The 15,644-nt window shown below is 46.0% G+C and overlaps 3 protein-coding genes across 3 annotated transcripts; 1 reads left to right on the forward strand and 2 right to left on the reverse strand.

The window, feature by feature from the left end:
- Positions 1-5,555: 5,555 nt before the first annotated feature.
- F4822DRAFT_441931 (uncharacterized protein) lies at positions 5,556-8,216 on the reverse strand (the record flags this gene model as incomplete). Its single annotated transcript, XM_051462927.1, has 3 exons — positions 5,556-7,606; positions 7,671-8,123; positions 8,176-8,216. 3 exons carry the CDS (start codon positions 8,214-8,216, stop codon positions 5,956-5,958), a joined length of 2,145 nt encoding a protein of 714 aa, XP_051316404.1. The 3' UTR covers positions 5,556-5,955.
- Positions 8,217-11,758: 3,542 nt separating this feature from the next.
- Positions 11,759-12,598, forward strand: F4822DRAFT_393846 (uncharacterized protein). Its single transcript, XM_051457320.1, has 3 exons — positions 11,759-12,202; positions 12,258-12,334; positions 12,390-12,598. Exons 1-3 carry the CDS (start codon positions 11,908-11,910, stop codon positions 12,441-12,443), a joined length of 426 nt encoding a protein of 141 aa, XP_051316405.1. The 5' UTR covers positions 11,759-11,907; the 3' UTR covers positions 12,444-12,598.
- Positions 12,599-12,960: 362 nt separating this feature from the next.
- On the reverse strand, positions 12,961-15,172 carry F4822DRAFT_156395 (alpha/beta-hydrolase). The gene is made up of 3 exons (XM_051453093.1): positions 14,255-15,172; positions 13,952-14,201; positions 12,961-13,900 (listed from the first exon to the last, which is right to left on the reverse strand). The coding sequence occupies exons 1-3, from the start codon at positions 15,043-15,045 to the stop codon at positions 13,037-13,039; spliced, it is 1,905 nt and encodes a 634-aa protein (XP_051316406.1). The 5' UTR covers positions 15,046-15,172; the 3' UTR covers positions 12,961-13,036.
- Positions 15,173-15,644: the final 472 nt, after the last annotated feature.

Here is a 15,644-nt window from a genome sequence, read left to right on the forward strand (position 1 = left end):
CAACTCGGCTGTACGACTAGGGGTCTGGGTCTAGAAGAAGAGATAAAAGGTTAGTAAAAGCAATTATCAATATGCTACGATCCAATGATATTTGATGAGACAAATAGATTGGGTTTGGGGTTGGGTATTATGTGATACGCTGTGAATGGGTACTTGTTGGACAAACGCACATTTGATGAAGTCGGCTCCGGATTTAATAATGAAGGTAAAGATGGTGCTGGTGTAGAGGTTTGTCGGTTGGTCGAAGAGACAGAATCCAACGCCGCGCGATTATGATTATGACGCGAGGGGGGAGATCCCAAATTAAGGGCTTTGTTAGACGGGCTGGTCGGGCGGGCGTCGTTCTTGGGATGGGAATGAGAGTGAGAATGCGAATGCGGACTTCGTGGGTATTTTGCATTTACTGGTGAAGGCGACCCGTAACCGTTACCATTACCATTATTATAATATTGGTTGGATTCGGTTTTGGTTTGAGGGAAATCATAAGGATCGGGTCGCTGATGATGAAGACGAAATGTTAGTCGAGAGAAGTTGAAGAAAATAAAAGGTTTTAAAAGAGGGAAGAAGTTTGATGGATCAGTTCCAGATGGAACAAATTGGTCGTAATCAAAAAGAATAAAAAATTAAAGATTAGGTGGTAAAGTAAATGATCGTGGTCCTTGTTCTTCCCCTTAGGTGAACACACCAACCTAAGGCCAAAAAAAAAAGACGGGACTGAATGTTCGCACTGCCACTAAGCAAACTTGTGCAGTATTTGCGTATTTAGAATGCAATTGAAGATAATAATTGTATATACGGTAAGGAAGGTGAGATAAAGTGTAAGGAGTAGGAAATAGATTGGAGATGATCATAGCAACAACTATTACTATTATCTTCCCAATTTGTCTTTTTCCTCTTTTCACTGGATTATTCTTGCTTTTTTCGCGTTCCTTTCTTCTCCTTGAAGTAGTGAAGTAGAAGGAGCAATAAATGATTGGGAGAAGGGAAGGGGGAAAGAGAAGGCTTGCACAATGTCACCTCTGACACCACGTAAGATGCTTAAAAATGGGATGTGACAGCAGATCTAAGTCATCCACGATGCTTTTCCGCACTGAGGTTTGCGAGTGGGTATTGAATGGGTATCGTGAAAAATTGAAACTATTATTTTATTAAAAAAGCTTACCTGTTGTTTAGACCAGTTGTCGGAAACTCTCCTTTCTCTAGTGGTATCCGTAAGCGGATCATAGAAGCTCCCTGACGATGTCTTCTCCCTTGACGACGATCGTTGGTGGTGGTAATCTGGCGGCGACAGATGACTGGATGTCTTGGGAGGTTGTAACGGCGATGCACTCGCACCATTTGTAGACGACATTGCGGGCGGCGATGCCATTAAGGAGCTCAAGGCTCCCGGCGGAGGAGCCAGTGGCGGCAAGGTGGACGTGATAGCTCTTAATCGCGACAACGATGATAATTGATGCGACGCGTCGCTATAAGGATGCGCCAATGCGGTTATGATGGTAGCGGGAAGATGTGTTGGTTGCGGCGGTGGTGGTGGTCGCGTCGCGGATATTGTTGGTGCGGAATTCGTGATCGAGGGCGATCGTGATGGCGTCGCTAATGTCGGCGATGCGGATGTCGTGATGGAAGAAAGAGAGAAATTGTTGGTGTTGTTATGATGGTGGTGGGTTTGGTAGTGGTTGTGGGGATGGTTATTACTATTTAACGATGGGGAATGGAGAAATGGTGAAGGTTTAGAAGGGATGAAAGGAGAAGAGGAAGAAGTATTGTTGGTTGTGGTGGTGGTAGCTGCAATAGTAGTAGCAGTTGTGGCGGCGGGCTGACGAAAATCTAGCGATTGCGATTGCGTCGAGGTCGTGACGGTCGGAGACGTTCTCCTTGTACCGCCGATGCTGGTGCTGGTACTGCGGTTGCTGCAGCTTGTTCTGTTTTTGGTTCGGGTACTAGTTCTGGTACCTATATTGTTACTTACGCTTGCGCTTGCACTTCTACCGACACTACCTCCGACAGTAGCAATATTCCCATTATGGGTTTGGCTACTGTGTGAGCCCGTTGCTCTATTTGGTTGATTGGTATGAGTATGAGTATGAGTAAGAGTTTGGATTTGGCCGTGATTATTAGAAATAGAGGTATAAATGTGGCCGTGAGAATGAGAGTGGGCTTGAGTAGCGTGGGTAATAGAATTGGAATTAGCATTGGCGTCAAGGTTTCTCAGATTGGCTTCGCCGCCGTTGGAATTGCTGGTGCCGCTGCTGCTGGTGCTGCTGCTTCTTCTTCTGGTGGAATTGGAATTGGAGAAACGTGGTCCCAGCGTATCCGAATATGTCATCCCCGTTTCTTCTGTCCCCGTCTCCATCCCCATCCCCATCCCTCCTATCCCCATATTATTATTTTTCTTAGACCCTATTCCTGATCTTGACTCCGACCTCGACCCTCCTGTTTCTAATTCAAAACCCGACTCTTTGGATCTTGACTGCGATGTAGGAGCAATATCGTCACCACCACTACTATCATTATTAATGTCGCCACTCGAATTGGTTTTTATTGTATCGTCATTGTCGCGATCCCGAATATCGTCGGATTGTTGAAGTACAGTCGCATGAAACCCATTCGATGCCATCTTTCTTTTTTCTCTTTTTCCCTTCCTTTTTCTCTCAAACTCTCTCACTCACATAAGGTGCCTACGCGTTTAAACAACCTTCCGTACATTCGTACATTCGTATATTCGCGATTGTTGCACTTCCCACACAGTTTCCTTCCGAGGAGGGATCGGCGATTTGATTTCAAAAAAAAAGGATTTGTCTTATGTTCCTAACTCATCGTAACTTTAGTGCGACGTGGGTTAGACCGAGACGGAAGCGTCAATTCCTTCACATGTACTAACTATAGTTAGACAAATTGGATGAGAAGTGACTTTGACCTAAGTCAACAAGATAGAACAAGTGAGTATCAGTTGTCGCCTGACTATTTAATAGCCAACAATGATATTCCTCGTTGACAACTAGGAAGGATAGAAGAGTGTGGCGTGTGTGATTATGCTGTGACTATACGGAATCGAGGCAACCCCCCCAAACCGGTGACGTCGTAAACGTGAACAGCTATAAAGAAGTCGACCCTATGTACCTACGTATGTAGTAAAGACGTATTTAGGTAAAGAGGAGCTAAGGTATAAAAAAAAAGGTAAATGGCATGTATTTCGTCCAGGTACGACTTTTCTTTGTCGTAAAGAGTATGCGCAACGACGAAGGAGAACCACTTCCTAGAGATAAAAAAAAAAAAGGCCTTCAACAAGGGGGTAACTCTCCGGACTGGCAGTTAATTCCGTGGCGGTTCAAGCCGGTTGGGGTGAAACTCTGAATTTGGGGGGTAAGGTCAAATCATAACCGGTGATACATGCAGAATCGTTGAAGGTGGGCGTTACATGATAGGACTAGAGCTTATGGTGGTGGTGAATGCGACGACGCAGATCGATAGCGTGGAAGAAGATAGAAAAAAAAGAGGAACTAAGTACCTATATCGAATATATGACGATACTATAAAAACTAAAGGAATGGGATGTATATAGAAAAGGAAGATAAAATAAAAGAAAAAATAGGTGATAGTAGACAAGAAAGGAAACGCGGTGAGGGAAACGAGAAGTAAAAAAAACAAGAAGAGAGGGAAAGAGAGTAAAGTGTGGAAGAGAGAATATGCAGGTGGACTCGAGGTGAGTGAGGATGGCCAAAATGTGATGATGACTTCTTCTACCGTATTGAATTGTATGTATCGACAAGTACCTTTTTTTTTTAATCCGGTCAGGTCAAGTCAATACGTAGAGGTAAATACCCAATGAGGATGCGTTATAGGACTGTGGACATCATCGTGTATCGTGTACCTACCTCCTTCCATGGTATAATGGGATCGCATGGCATCGCATCGAAAATGGGGACATTGATTAGTCCGTTTTTGTAAACTGCCTACTGCAAAGCCCCAGTCTGGTCCTCCTGACAAGGCAACAACGACGGGACTTGGATGGGACTTGATGCTGTCACTGCCATTGCTAGTGCCCAAGACCCAGTGGCCACTTACTTTTCGCACATTCGCTCCTCCTCCGCGCATTTCTCACCTTCAAACTTAGGGCAGTAGCAACAGGGCAGCAGGGCAAAATGAGCATTAGTTTGGCAGCACGCAGCAGCAGCTACAACTCGCCAAGAAAGTCAGTGACGATCGATCCAGACGGGGGTCAGGCTGGGGGGGTATTAAAAAGCTAGACCAGGTCCAGACCCATATTCTAGTAATATTCTACCAGTCACAAGGTTCCCATGCGAAATCCGAGAAGAAGAATTCCTCCACACAAATTGTCCAAGCTCTTACTACCCCTGTCTCCCGCTCACCCAATTATACCAATTATAAACCCCTGTTCCCACTCTCGTCTCCGCACTACCTTCACTGGTTGTATTGTTATGTATTGCGACGCTGGAAGACCCAGACGGTAAATACCGCCAAGGCTGCAAATTCGAAGGATGTGCCTTATATACATTCCATACAAGAAAAAGAGAAGAAAGTGAAGATGATGATGATATAGCAAAAGTTTTATTAATAGTAATAATAGTTAAGTGATACATGAATGTTTAAGATAAATAGACAAATGTACATATGTAGCTTAGTCCTAACAAGGATATAGGTATCAAACTTTTCAGCTAGTCAAATGGGAAGAAGAATGCAGGTGGGGATAATTGAAAGAAGTTTGAGTTTTTTTGAGTCGCGCATCGTACGAATTTATTAGGTTCATTGGGAAGAAAAGAAGAGTACAGGGTTGTCATTTGCCATTTCCATTTTACAAGGTCTCCAAGTTCTTTCCAATCGATAAGGCGGACGAGCCACGAATCTCCGGTGCAGCCGCAATTTACAATACGTGCATACGACGCGATAACACACTAATCCATTTCGGGTTAAACGTGGATCCTATGCCAGGGGTGTTCTTCTCTTTCTTTCTTTCAGGCCGAACCAACTTCCTCCAACTCGTGGACCTTTACCAACATAACACGAAACAAGATCGATGCAAAGCCCTCCGTAATTGAGAAGATTTTTTTTCTCTCCCCAGAAAATCATCAGGCATATCGTTTCATGTACATCTCTACGATTATATCATGTATCATATTCCATACAATTATGTAGGTCTCGTGAGGCTATGCTATTGGATGATCCTATAAGCAAGTTTTACAGCTTCTACGCATTTCTTTATATTAATCACTGATTTTCAACCTAGAATATCGCTTCATACCCCCATTACTATACCATGAGGCCTGCAGCCACCATTGTGGATTAGGCTACCACACATTTTAACCAATACATTCTTCGCTTCGGAGTTTCCCGCCACCACGAAATAATATCCTCTCCAACTCAGCGAGGGGCGAGCAAGACATTTCCCATTTTCTCGATGAGAATTATTATCTCCGCTCCGTACTATTTTATTTTATTATGCGGGCGCACCGCCCACCTATCTTCGCTCGGCTCCTTTTGTCAATTAAATTCAGGATCCTCGTATCTTCCTAAACTGCTTACGAAGCCAAGTCCTAGGTAGGCACAGATAGACATAACCCCCAGATTACACGGCCAGGCATGAAAATACCATCAATTATTCGTAAGTAGTGCGAATAATAAGACAAATACATTTCATCATTATCTATCCTATCCCCACATAAAAATAAGAATTCCCTCCTATTTCCTTGGGGAAGAAGCGAAAAATCTCGCAAAGAAAAGGTAATTGTAGAGAACGAGCGACAAGAATAGAAGAAAAAGTATTCATCCGATCCGATCCCTTCCGACCCTTTCTTTGTACGTCCATCTCCGCTCTCAGATTTTTTTTTTCTCCAATGCCCCCTCTCCTCCTTTCCGGGTACTTAGCGATTAGTCCAATACGCGATGCAGAGCAGCGAAGAGAGAGTAGAACAGCCCAATCCAATTCATCTCATCTCATCAAACTACACGCCAACTCCGTCGCACACGCTCAACATGTCCATCACCCACGGTATGCGCCGTAGTAGCGTAGACATACGCCCCATCCGACGCCACGGATTGCGGGTAAGTAACCAGCGTCGTAGGAACCGGCGGTGGTGGTGACGCGGGATAAGAAACCGTTCCCGTTACTACACCAGTTGATGATGTTCCACCCACAACACCAGTCTCCGTAGTTCCAAGCGGGAAGCAAATCTCACTTCCACCGTAGCCCCCAGAAACACACGTACTCGCGGGTAGAGGAGTTGATAGCGTAGTCGCGGTCACGGCCTCGGTGCTGCCTGTTGAGTATGTATAGGTTGAGACTATTGGCGACGTGCCAATGCTAGGAATTGGCGCGCTGGTCGGGTAGTCAGGGGTTGGGGTTGGCGTGGGGTGTGTCTCAGTGCTTCCTTTTGATGATGAGAGCGTGCTGCTGCTAGTGTGCACTGAACTTGATGGGTGTGGGTGGGTTAATGTTGAAGTGCTGAGCTCTGGAGGTGGTATGGTTGGATATCCAGTCACCGAGAATGATGTGCTGCCAGTTTCGGCGCCTGTGCTTCCTGTCGAGTAGGTTGGGCTTGAAGGCACTAAGGGGGTTAGAGTTGATGTGCTGGTGAAGGTAAACGGCAAGGTTGTAGGATATCCGCCTGTTGAGGATCCAGGTTTTGAGTAGGTGCTACTAATTGAGCCAATGCTGTGAGTCGAAGTCGATGGCAGCACGGGGATGGTGTAGCAGATAGAAGTAAAGCCACCTCCGTAAGTTGGCTGCTGGATACATGTTGTGGATCCAGGACTGCTTGGCGTGGGAATAGGTGATGTAGATGTCTCAGAGTGAGTCGTTCCGGTAAATGATCCGGGATATCCAGGACTTGATGTGCTGAAAGTGCTTGTGCTACTTCCAGGGGGAGATACCGGATAGGACCCAGTGCCCGATGAGACCGGTGAAGTGCCTGTTACTGGAGAAGTCGACGAAATACCGCTGGTATAAGGAATAGATCCGCTATGACTCCATGATGAGGACGTTCCGTAGCTAGCAATTGGCGTGCTGAACTCTGGAGTACTTGACGTGCCTATGGTGACGGTGGTACTCCATGAGAACGAATTGCTGGTGCTAGGTACAATTGATGGGGAGGTCTTTGTATCAGTAAAACTAGAGTAGCTATATGTACTTGGGCTAGTTATTCCAGTGCCAATGGACCCTGTACTTGGTGACCCCTTAGGAACCGAGAACGATGACGTGGGATAGCCCCCAGTCCCAGTGCTCCATGTCGGAGATGGCGAGCTTGTGTAGGTGTGGGACCAAGTCCAGGAGTTAGAGCTAGTCGAGTTTGTATAAATACTTGACGTCGCCCCGCTGGAAGAATGCGGGATAGAAACGCTGTATGTGCTTGAGATGATTGGGACAATAAGTGTGGAAGTAGATATCGAACCCGGTGAAGAGGACCAACTGCTAACCGGATATGATGTGATGGATAGATTTCCAGTTGACCATGGGCCAGTGGTTGGGAACGTTGCTGATGTACCAGACAGCGTTGTTGACTCCGATGAATAGGTAATAGTTGAGCCGGGGCTGGTTGGTATAGAAATACTTGCGGTTGATGAACCAGACCCTGTCGGGTACTCATCGGTACTACAATAAATTAGTATATAATTTTATCATTAACAGTATTTACAAGAGGAACGTCTCCACATACCATGTGGTGTCTGGTGGGACAATTATCGACGAGCCTATACTTGACACAGTAGTACTATGAGGTGGAGACGAGTGCGTAAAGGTAGTGTCGGGAACGGTCTCAGTATACGTCGAACTTGGAGAGATGTATGGGATACTGGACGGTGAACTTTGAGTAAGAATTGTCGTTGCGCTATAGGTCAATGTCTCGCTGGTCGTAACGGTGGTGCTTGATATAATAGTTACGATAGTGTTGGTCGAGACACTATAAGACTCGACAGATGAAGGAGTTATAGGTGATGTTCCGAAGGTAGAAGTAGGATACGCAGGAAACGTCGAATGCGTCTCAGAGCATCCAGCATATACTGTCAGCGTCTTCGTGCTCGCGCTTGTGCAGTTACCGCCACAAACCGTTACCGTACTTATTACGGTGCTTGCTTCGAATTTCTGAGGGAAGGCATTGGTAAGGACACAGCTAATCAGATGTTAGTATAGATTGAGTACTAAACACGATTTGAGGGCCATACCCCAGGCCAAGAACGGCCAAGCCAGTGCTGGTGGTACGCATCCTAAAGATCTCGATATTGATATCAGGGGTAAAACGAGTGTGGGAGCCTCAACTTGGCAATAACCTTATGGAAAATAACACATGAAAACATCTGGGCTGGCTACACCTTAATATATAGACCTATATACAGAACAATATGACTTACACTGCATTATCGCGTTTACAAGACATCAATGTCGTTTTCGCCATATCATAACAGCATGGAATACTTGGTTAAGGGGTTTAGGTGGGTCGATATTCGTATACATCGGGACAGCCTTAGATCCATGCAGCATCCCGACGGAACCAAGCTTCATAGCATGGTTATCTGAAATTGAGACGATTTTATGTACCTAGGTATTCTACTTAAGCGTTCGTTTACCAGCCATCGTAGCACAAAGCTCAACGATCTTCATCAGATTCATCACTGCTTTAAGACAAGAAACCTCAAACACTATGGCTCTCGAGCGGTTCTTTTAAACTATTGGGCGGTGCTTAATTACCATATGTCTTACGAGCACGTTGTTCGATAGTAGACACAAGGTTATTCGTGGTTTCTCAATAGCAGAGACAATATTAGAATTCGCTTGCAGTGTACAACATCGTGGGGCTTCGGGACGGATCCGGCAACTAAACAACATTATCACGGTTGACTACTCCTAAAATTTATGAGATATTCCTCATTATGGTGATTGCCGATAACCCGATCGCTTAAGATTAATTAACATATCGTTTGCTCAACAAGACGTAGGTTGTCTATGAACTTGTATACCCTAACATCCGTAGCAAACAGCATCGGTCCAGCATCTGGACCGGATCTTGTTCAACGTTAAGTCATATATTAGCCCCCTGGCATCCAAGTTATATCAATTCAAGATTTTGAGCGGGTATAGATGTAAAGGTCCGTTGCACCAAGCACCAAGTTTATGCGGAGTTACGGTGTTTGAAAGCTATCTCGTCTACGGTAACTAGAGCATAGAATATTCCCTAGGTGGTCTAGGCAGCTGTTGTCACTCTTAATATGTTGGTAACACTTGTGGGTTGTGTATCACCAATGATGCAGTCATTCCCTACGAATTTTCTTAGATGAGCTGATCGACAGCAGCGGGAAAGTTACTTCGTTCGTAATTTAACGTGCCTTGCAGCTGCTGAAGCTGCAGGTTACCGATGCCGTCCGACAAGTCACTGTGATACGGATGCATTGGGCGATCAAATCGGTTGAGAAGGCACGTTTACGACGGAGAATTGGGAGGTAGCGTTCAAAAGCAATTGCGGATAACGGGTTGATACTCCATATTATATAACGTCATGGTATCGTGCATATGTCGAGGATTCATGGTAAGACACCGGTAGCAAACCGGCCGTTGGTTGAGTACATGAGTAATATTTGGTAGGTGTTTAGGCGGGTAGTCAAAAGCAATAAGGGTTTAATTCACGGGGCAAAGGGAAGCTGCTTGCCGTAGATCTACGCTTCAGACATAGAAACTTCCGAGCCGCCAACGATGTCGACACCCGAAGCACACCTGGCTCGACTGCGTTTGTATGCGTTTGAACAAGTACTTAGGTACATATGCTGGCTCACCGGTGAGTAGGTTTAGTTACGGGTAGACAACCTTAGAACCTTTTCATCGGCCGAGACCCTATACCCCTGTTATGTGTTGGTCAAAATGATGTATTTGAGGTTGGTTACCACCAATTAAAGACTAGGATTGATCCCAGCAGCGATAAATTCGCCTCAAAATGTCTCTCTACCTTGTTTACTTGAATGGGAGTGGGATCGTATACGAACGAGCCTAAGGTGCCTTTAGAATTTGTGCGAAGAACCGTGTGACTTTGACACAACATTCAATGTCACATAAATCCGTACTCCGAAGAACAATATTAGGTAGAGATTCGCTCGTGGTCAGCTTGCTAGAAGGTTATTCTGTGTCGAATACTGATAGGTATGGACGATAGGTCTTTTGTAGGGACGCCTTATGGATTGCTTGGCACCTCGTGCCGAAAGCATGGAAGCTATTAGATGACACGGCATACGACCTAAAAATCGGCGAGCTGAGCGAAGCTTGATGCACGGAATAGATGCCTGCATACATCGGGGACATGGGCGTAGCTATCAAATACTAGCCTAATGATGGCTCCATGCATAGCGGCGGCTACGTGCCTACCGAGCCACATGTTGAGTCATGGCGGACGCATAGAAAAGCGGGAAGCAACAGTACATCGTTGCGGGGGATCGTCTATCGCAAACAGTAATTTCGTCGGGGTATGTACCTAGGTAAAGAAAGATCCCACGATGGTGAAACTGACCTCGGAGAATGAAGAGATGGTAATGCAGTTGTACATTACCTGGAAGCAGGTACGGAAGGGTAGGCTTGGACTCGTTCGAGATTCTTACTCGTAGTTAACCAGAGGATTGCCCGAGTCTTTCGCAAGCTAAGGTACGATCTTTCGTATTATACCCGATTGGCTATATACCTATGACTCATCCTTCAATCCTTGTTGTAGTTGTTTTCGATGCGGCGCGGCATTTATCAGTGTAGTAAGGCTAGGGATCTTCGCTTGACTTCAGACAATCGCGCGTAGGCAGGTAAACATCGTGGACTCCGGAAGACCCGGCAGTCGTGGAATTGAAAAACATTGAGGCAGAGGCATGCCAAGTCCCTTAGACTCGAGTTCTAAGATATGACTATTAAAACGATTCGGCAATCGAGATTGATTTGTATTCATTGAATTGCTAGTGTTAAAGATAGGGGAAAGGAGGCCATTCTTCAAGGAGAGGAATTTGGGTTCAGGGGCCATGAACTGGTAGAGTTGAAGGGCTGTTGCTTTTATCCCTCACCGACCACCTTTCTAAAGGGACTTCCGATGTGCTGTGCGACGATAGCTGCCTGTGTAAGTAGGTACTAGGTAGGTACCACTATGCTAGGCCTTAGGGGAATCTCCCCGTTGGCCCGTGTGTAGAAACCGGTCGAATGACCAACATATAGCACCACGTAGTCGCAGAGATATTGACCTTAGACAGCATGCTTATGGATCAACTCAAAGTCCGATATGAGGTTCGATTATACGTCGAATTTCAGCTTTCGGTCGATCATGAGGCATTTGAATAAACCAATAGTGTATGGGAAGATGCCGGAGCGACAGCCGCGGAGACGCAGTTCAATTTCCACCATTCCTCACGAGCTATCGAGCTGGCTTTTCAATCACAATAATATTATCACGCCGAGAATTCTTGGGACCTTACTGTAATAGACGATCTTCTATTGCGTGAGACAAATTGAAGCTGGTGGAGATGTAGGAGAGCCTGAGAGGCGCAATATTCTTGGGTGGCGTATAGTAGCGCATGTCGGTATAAGACAGACCATTCTCAAGGGCGCTCGAAGTCTGTCGATCATCATGAACAGCCATTCCTCTGCGGGGTGAAGACAGACAACTATTGACGGTTGATTGCGACGATGGCGTCGCAGGGCGTAAAAGTAAAGAGGTGTCGGATAGCAAGGAACACGCAGCCAGAATTTCAATATATAAGTCTGGTCGTCAACCGTACCTACTCATCTTTTCGCAGCATCATCAGCATCACAAAAACCAAAAAAACCAAAGCACTCTCTCACAACACACATTCGTTTAAACAACATCATCTCATCAACACTCGCTTCAGCAACATATTCACTCATTTTTCAAACTCACCAACAAAACCAACCAAACGTTCAACATGCAGTTCACCATCGTTGCCGCTCTTACCTTCGCCCTCGGCGCCCTTGGAGCTCCCCAGCTCGGTGGTCCCCCCAACACCAACCGCATCCCTCCCGTTCCCGGTGATGTCACTGTCGGCCAGGCCGGTGACACTTGCGGTTCCGACTTGGACCTCAGCTGCTGTGACAAGGTCGACCAGTCCGGTGACGCCATCAACGAGGCTAGCGGTCTCCTCGCCGGTCTCTTGGAAGGTGGTCTCGAGAATGGGGAGCTTGGCCTGTTCGATGGCTGCTCTAAGTTGAACATTGCTGCTGGTAAGCTTATCCTTGTTCCATCATCCTATCTTCGGTTTACTGACACATGTAACAGTCATCGGTCTCAGCGACTTTTTGGAAAGCCAGTGCAAGCAAACCCCAGCTTGCTGCCAGCACTCTGGTATGGAGCAGGTAAGACATCAATACACCCTCAACGCTTTCCACACTTACGCTAACGATTAAGGAGGACGGTCTTCTCAACGTCGGACTCCCTTGCGTTGCCCTTGGCAGCGTCTTGTAAATGCCAGCCTCGTTTCAATACGACTCGCATAACTGGAGCATAGCATTAGGGGATATGAGATATGTTGGGATGTAATGTTGGGGAGAGTGCCAAATTGTATTGTTTAGCCTGATTTCAGTGATTTAGTAATTCCAACTTCAGTCGCTCGTTAACCAAGCCGTCTTTACTCATCTGTGATTTGATATTTTCAACATGTTCCAAAGTCTCTGCCGCTCTTTTTTTCTTTTTTCCTCGCTTGTCGCATGCTTGACCTCCAGCAATCATGCACTTCTCTCCATCCGTCACCACGCTGCCCCGCAACGCTCCGTGTAATCCATCACACCCGTACTACCTGATTTTTCCTATCGTCTCAATCCCGAATTCCGATCCGTGTAAGACACTGCTCGCAGAGCACTGCCGGATTGTATTTATATATCGTGAAGCCGGGTTTCCTTGGCTCTAACGAAATCAAAAGTTTCCATCCCACATGGTATCATACCTAACGCCAAAATTGGATATCAATTATATCATAATGATCGTAAAGTCGTACTGGATCAAGTAGCGCCTTGTCCAAGTTTTATCTCGTTTTTTTTAAAAAAAAAAAATCTAGAATATCAATGTCCCTTCGCGGTAACGGCATCAACTGCCAATTGTTTGACGCGACCAGAGTAGAGTTTCATTACGTGGCATACGGGGTCGCCCCATATTTGACCTCTTAGCTGCTCATCGGAAGCCCTCTGCGCGATGACCCCTTCGCTTAATCGTTTTTCGACGGTTTTCGTTCGTCTGAATTTCGGGTTCAGATCTCCGGACCTCAGCACCACAATTTCTCCTGCATTGCTTAAAGAGCTTTCCGGAACCTTCCATATTGGACCTGAGGGCTTTGGTTTGCTTGACTTCGAAGATGAGTGGGATGATGAGCGGCTGGACTTCGCAGACGTCTTTGACGTTTTCGAAGTAAGAGATGTACTGGAATGATTACCATGAGTTTTACTATGTTTTGAAGATGACCCTTTCGAGGGAGGAGGTTTGGTGGGCGGCCCTTTGCTATCGGTTGGGGCTGGGGCAACGAAAAGTTCGAGGAGGCTTTTGACATAGGCTTTATCGGCTCTCGCAACAGGATCCCCTTCATTAATGAAGCTTAAAAATGTAGAATTTCTGAATCTGGATTTCGTAGGGGTTTGTAAAGGCGATAATGAAACGGGTGGCGCCCCGAATGTGATGCAGTGTATTTTCTGAAAGCAATTCCTGAGATGATTAAGCTCTGACGACGCTGTCGTAGACGTGGATAGCATATGTGCATATAGAAGTGCGGCGATTGCACCTCCAGCAGAATGCCCTGTAAGCAGAAGTGAGTAGGATTCACATTTTCGTTGCGAATCCTCTTCTAGAAATTGACGGAGTCTGGCGGCAATTTGGGGGATCATCTTGCGTGCTACAGACAGGAAGCCTGCATGGCATAGATTATTTTCATCATCCTAATTCAATTAGACAACTAGGTCAGACGTGACGAGCATCATTCTGCTTACAAGGAATCCGGTAGGAGCTGTTGGGTTGGTATTCAGATTCACGGACCAATCCATAAATGTTGCTGTTCCTCGAATGGCGAAGACAATGGTGTTCATATCATCTATTGGAACTGTCTTGATACGCATCGCTTTGGCACCGGTCCTCCAATCAGCATCAACGTGAAAATCACGCTCGTCCCCTCGTGGACTCTCGTATACCCTTTCTGAGTACTTCGCCGCCAGACATATGAGAGGGTATTTATGGATAGATCTAATTAATGTCAATAGAAGTTATATGGTAAGTCAGTACCAAAAGTTACTTACATATTAGCAGAGGATAGGTTGAGCGGCAGCTTTGAATTTGCATATAGCTCTACCTTGGCGAAATGACCTCGAGATGCAAGTGACGAAGCAATTGCGGCCGCCTGTCCTTTCGACGTTTCCTTTTTATTACTCTTCTTTGCATGTCCCTTAGGTAGGATGACCTGTTGCTGGAGTTCACTTGGTGGGGTGGGTGTTGAATTGGGTTGATAAACGAATAAGTCATTCTCGTCGCCAATGTATTTGTCCCGGTCAATTAACGTCATCACGTTGTTGAAGTTGCTATAGATTTGGTCGAACATCGCGGCACTCTGGTTGAGTAGCTGAGTGCCATAGGCATGCCACGGAGGGAGTCCATCATTCAGTACCTGGTGTGCTATGTTTCCGGGAATCAAATCATTTGCTAAATTAGCAACAGGTCCAAGCTTGAGTCGGCTAGCCGCACAGGCACCATTGCTATAAGGATAAGGTGCCGCCAATGAATGGGGTGGATGAGCGTTGGATGGGCCATAGTAGTATTGATTTACGACAATAGGTGCATATTGTTGCTGGTTGTGTGAATTATGGTACTGAGGTGGTGAGGTTGAACTAAGAGGCAGCGTGTTGTTCCAAGTAGATGGCGGAGGATGTAAATAGCCAGCGGGTTTCCCAGGGCCGACGGTTTGGCGTGGTCTGTCATGAGGATTCCATTGCTGTGGTACTTGTGACTGTGACGGAGCTGGTATGGATTTGTCGATCATGTATTGAGGGTTCTCCGGCGACTGCTTCTTCTTGGATCGGGTGAAGAATCCCATGTTGATTCACTATCGACTAACCTATATTCGACATATAGGTGGTACCTAGGTATGCGCTAGGAATTCTACAAAGGTGCTATAAAGCCAATGGGCGTGTTCATCGACATATGGTATTTTCAGCTCTTGGAATCTAGATATTGGGATATGAAACACAGAATTTCGGGAAACAGAAAGAAAACTAGATAGACTCCTAGAGCCAGAGTCGGACGGGCAAAGGAGAAAAAATGACAAGAAATCAATGTAGTTCTTGTTAAATGTGTCACAGCATTGGATCAGCCCATCATCAATATTCTACCTACTTACACAATAACCATCCCGAGTTAAGCCAAGGCCAATGGAGGATATCGAAGCTGGTGTGCTTTCACAGCGGGTATGCCTTGCCGTATATAGAACACCGATCCTGGAATATAGCATCTCTGAATGTTGATTCGCTGACAGATAATCGCTCAGCCCCAATCATTCTATCGGGGATGTGGTGACTGTCCTCCATCGAGGCAGGTTCGGTAAAACAGCAGACGAACCATAGGCTTTAGATATAGACTTATGCAGGTAACCTTGCAGGTTTGCCATGTGAATGGTCCCCGCAAAGTGTTCTGGGG

This window comes from Hypoxylon trugodes, assembly GCF_022578975.1.
Source record: "Hypoxylon trugodes strain CBS 135444 unplaced genomic scaffold F4822scaffold_3, whole genome shotgun sequence".
Classification (NCBI taxonomy): domain Eukaryota; kingdom Fungi; phylum Ascomycota; class Sordariomycetes; order Xylariales; family Hypoxylaceae; genus Hypoxylon; species Hypoxylon trugodes.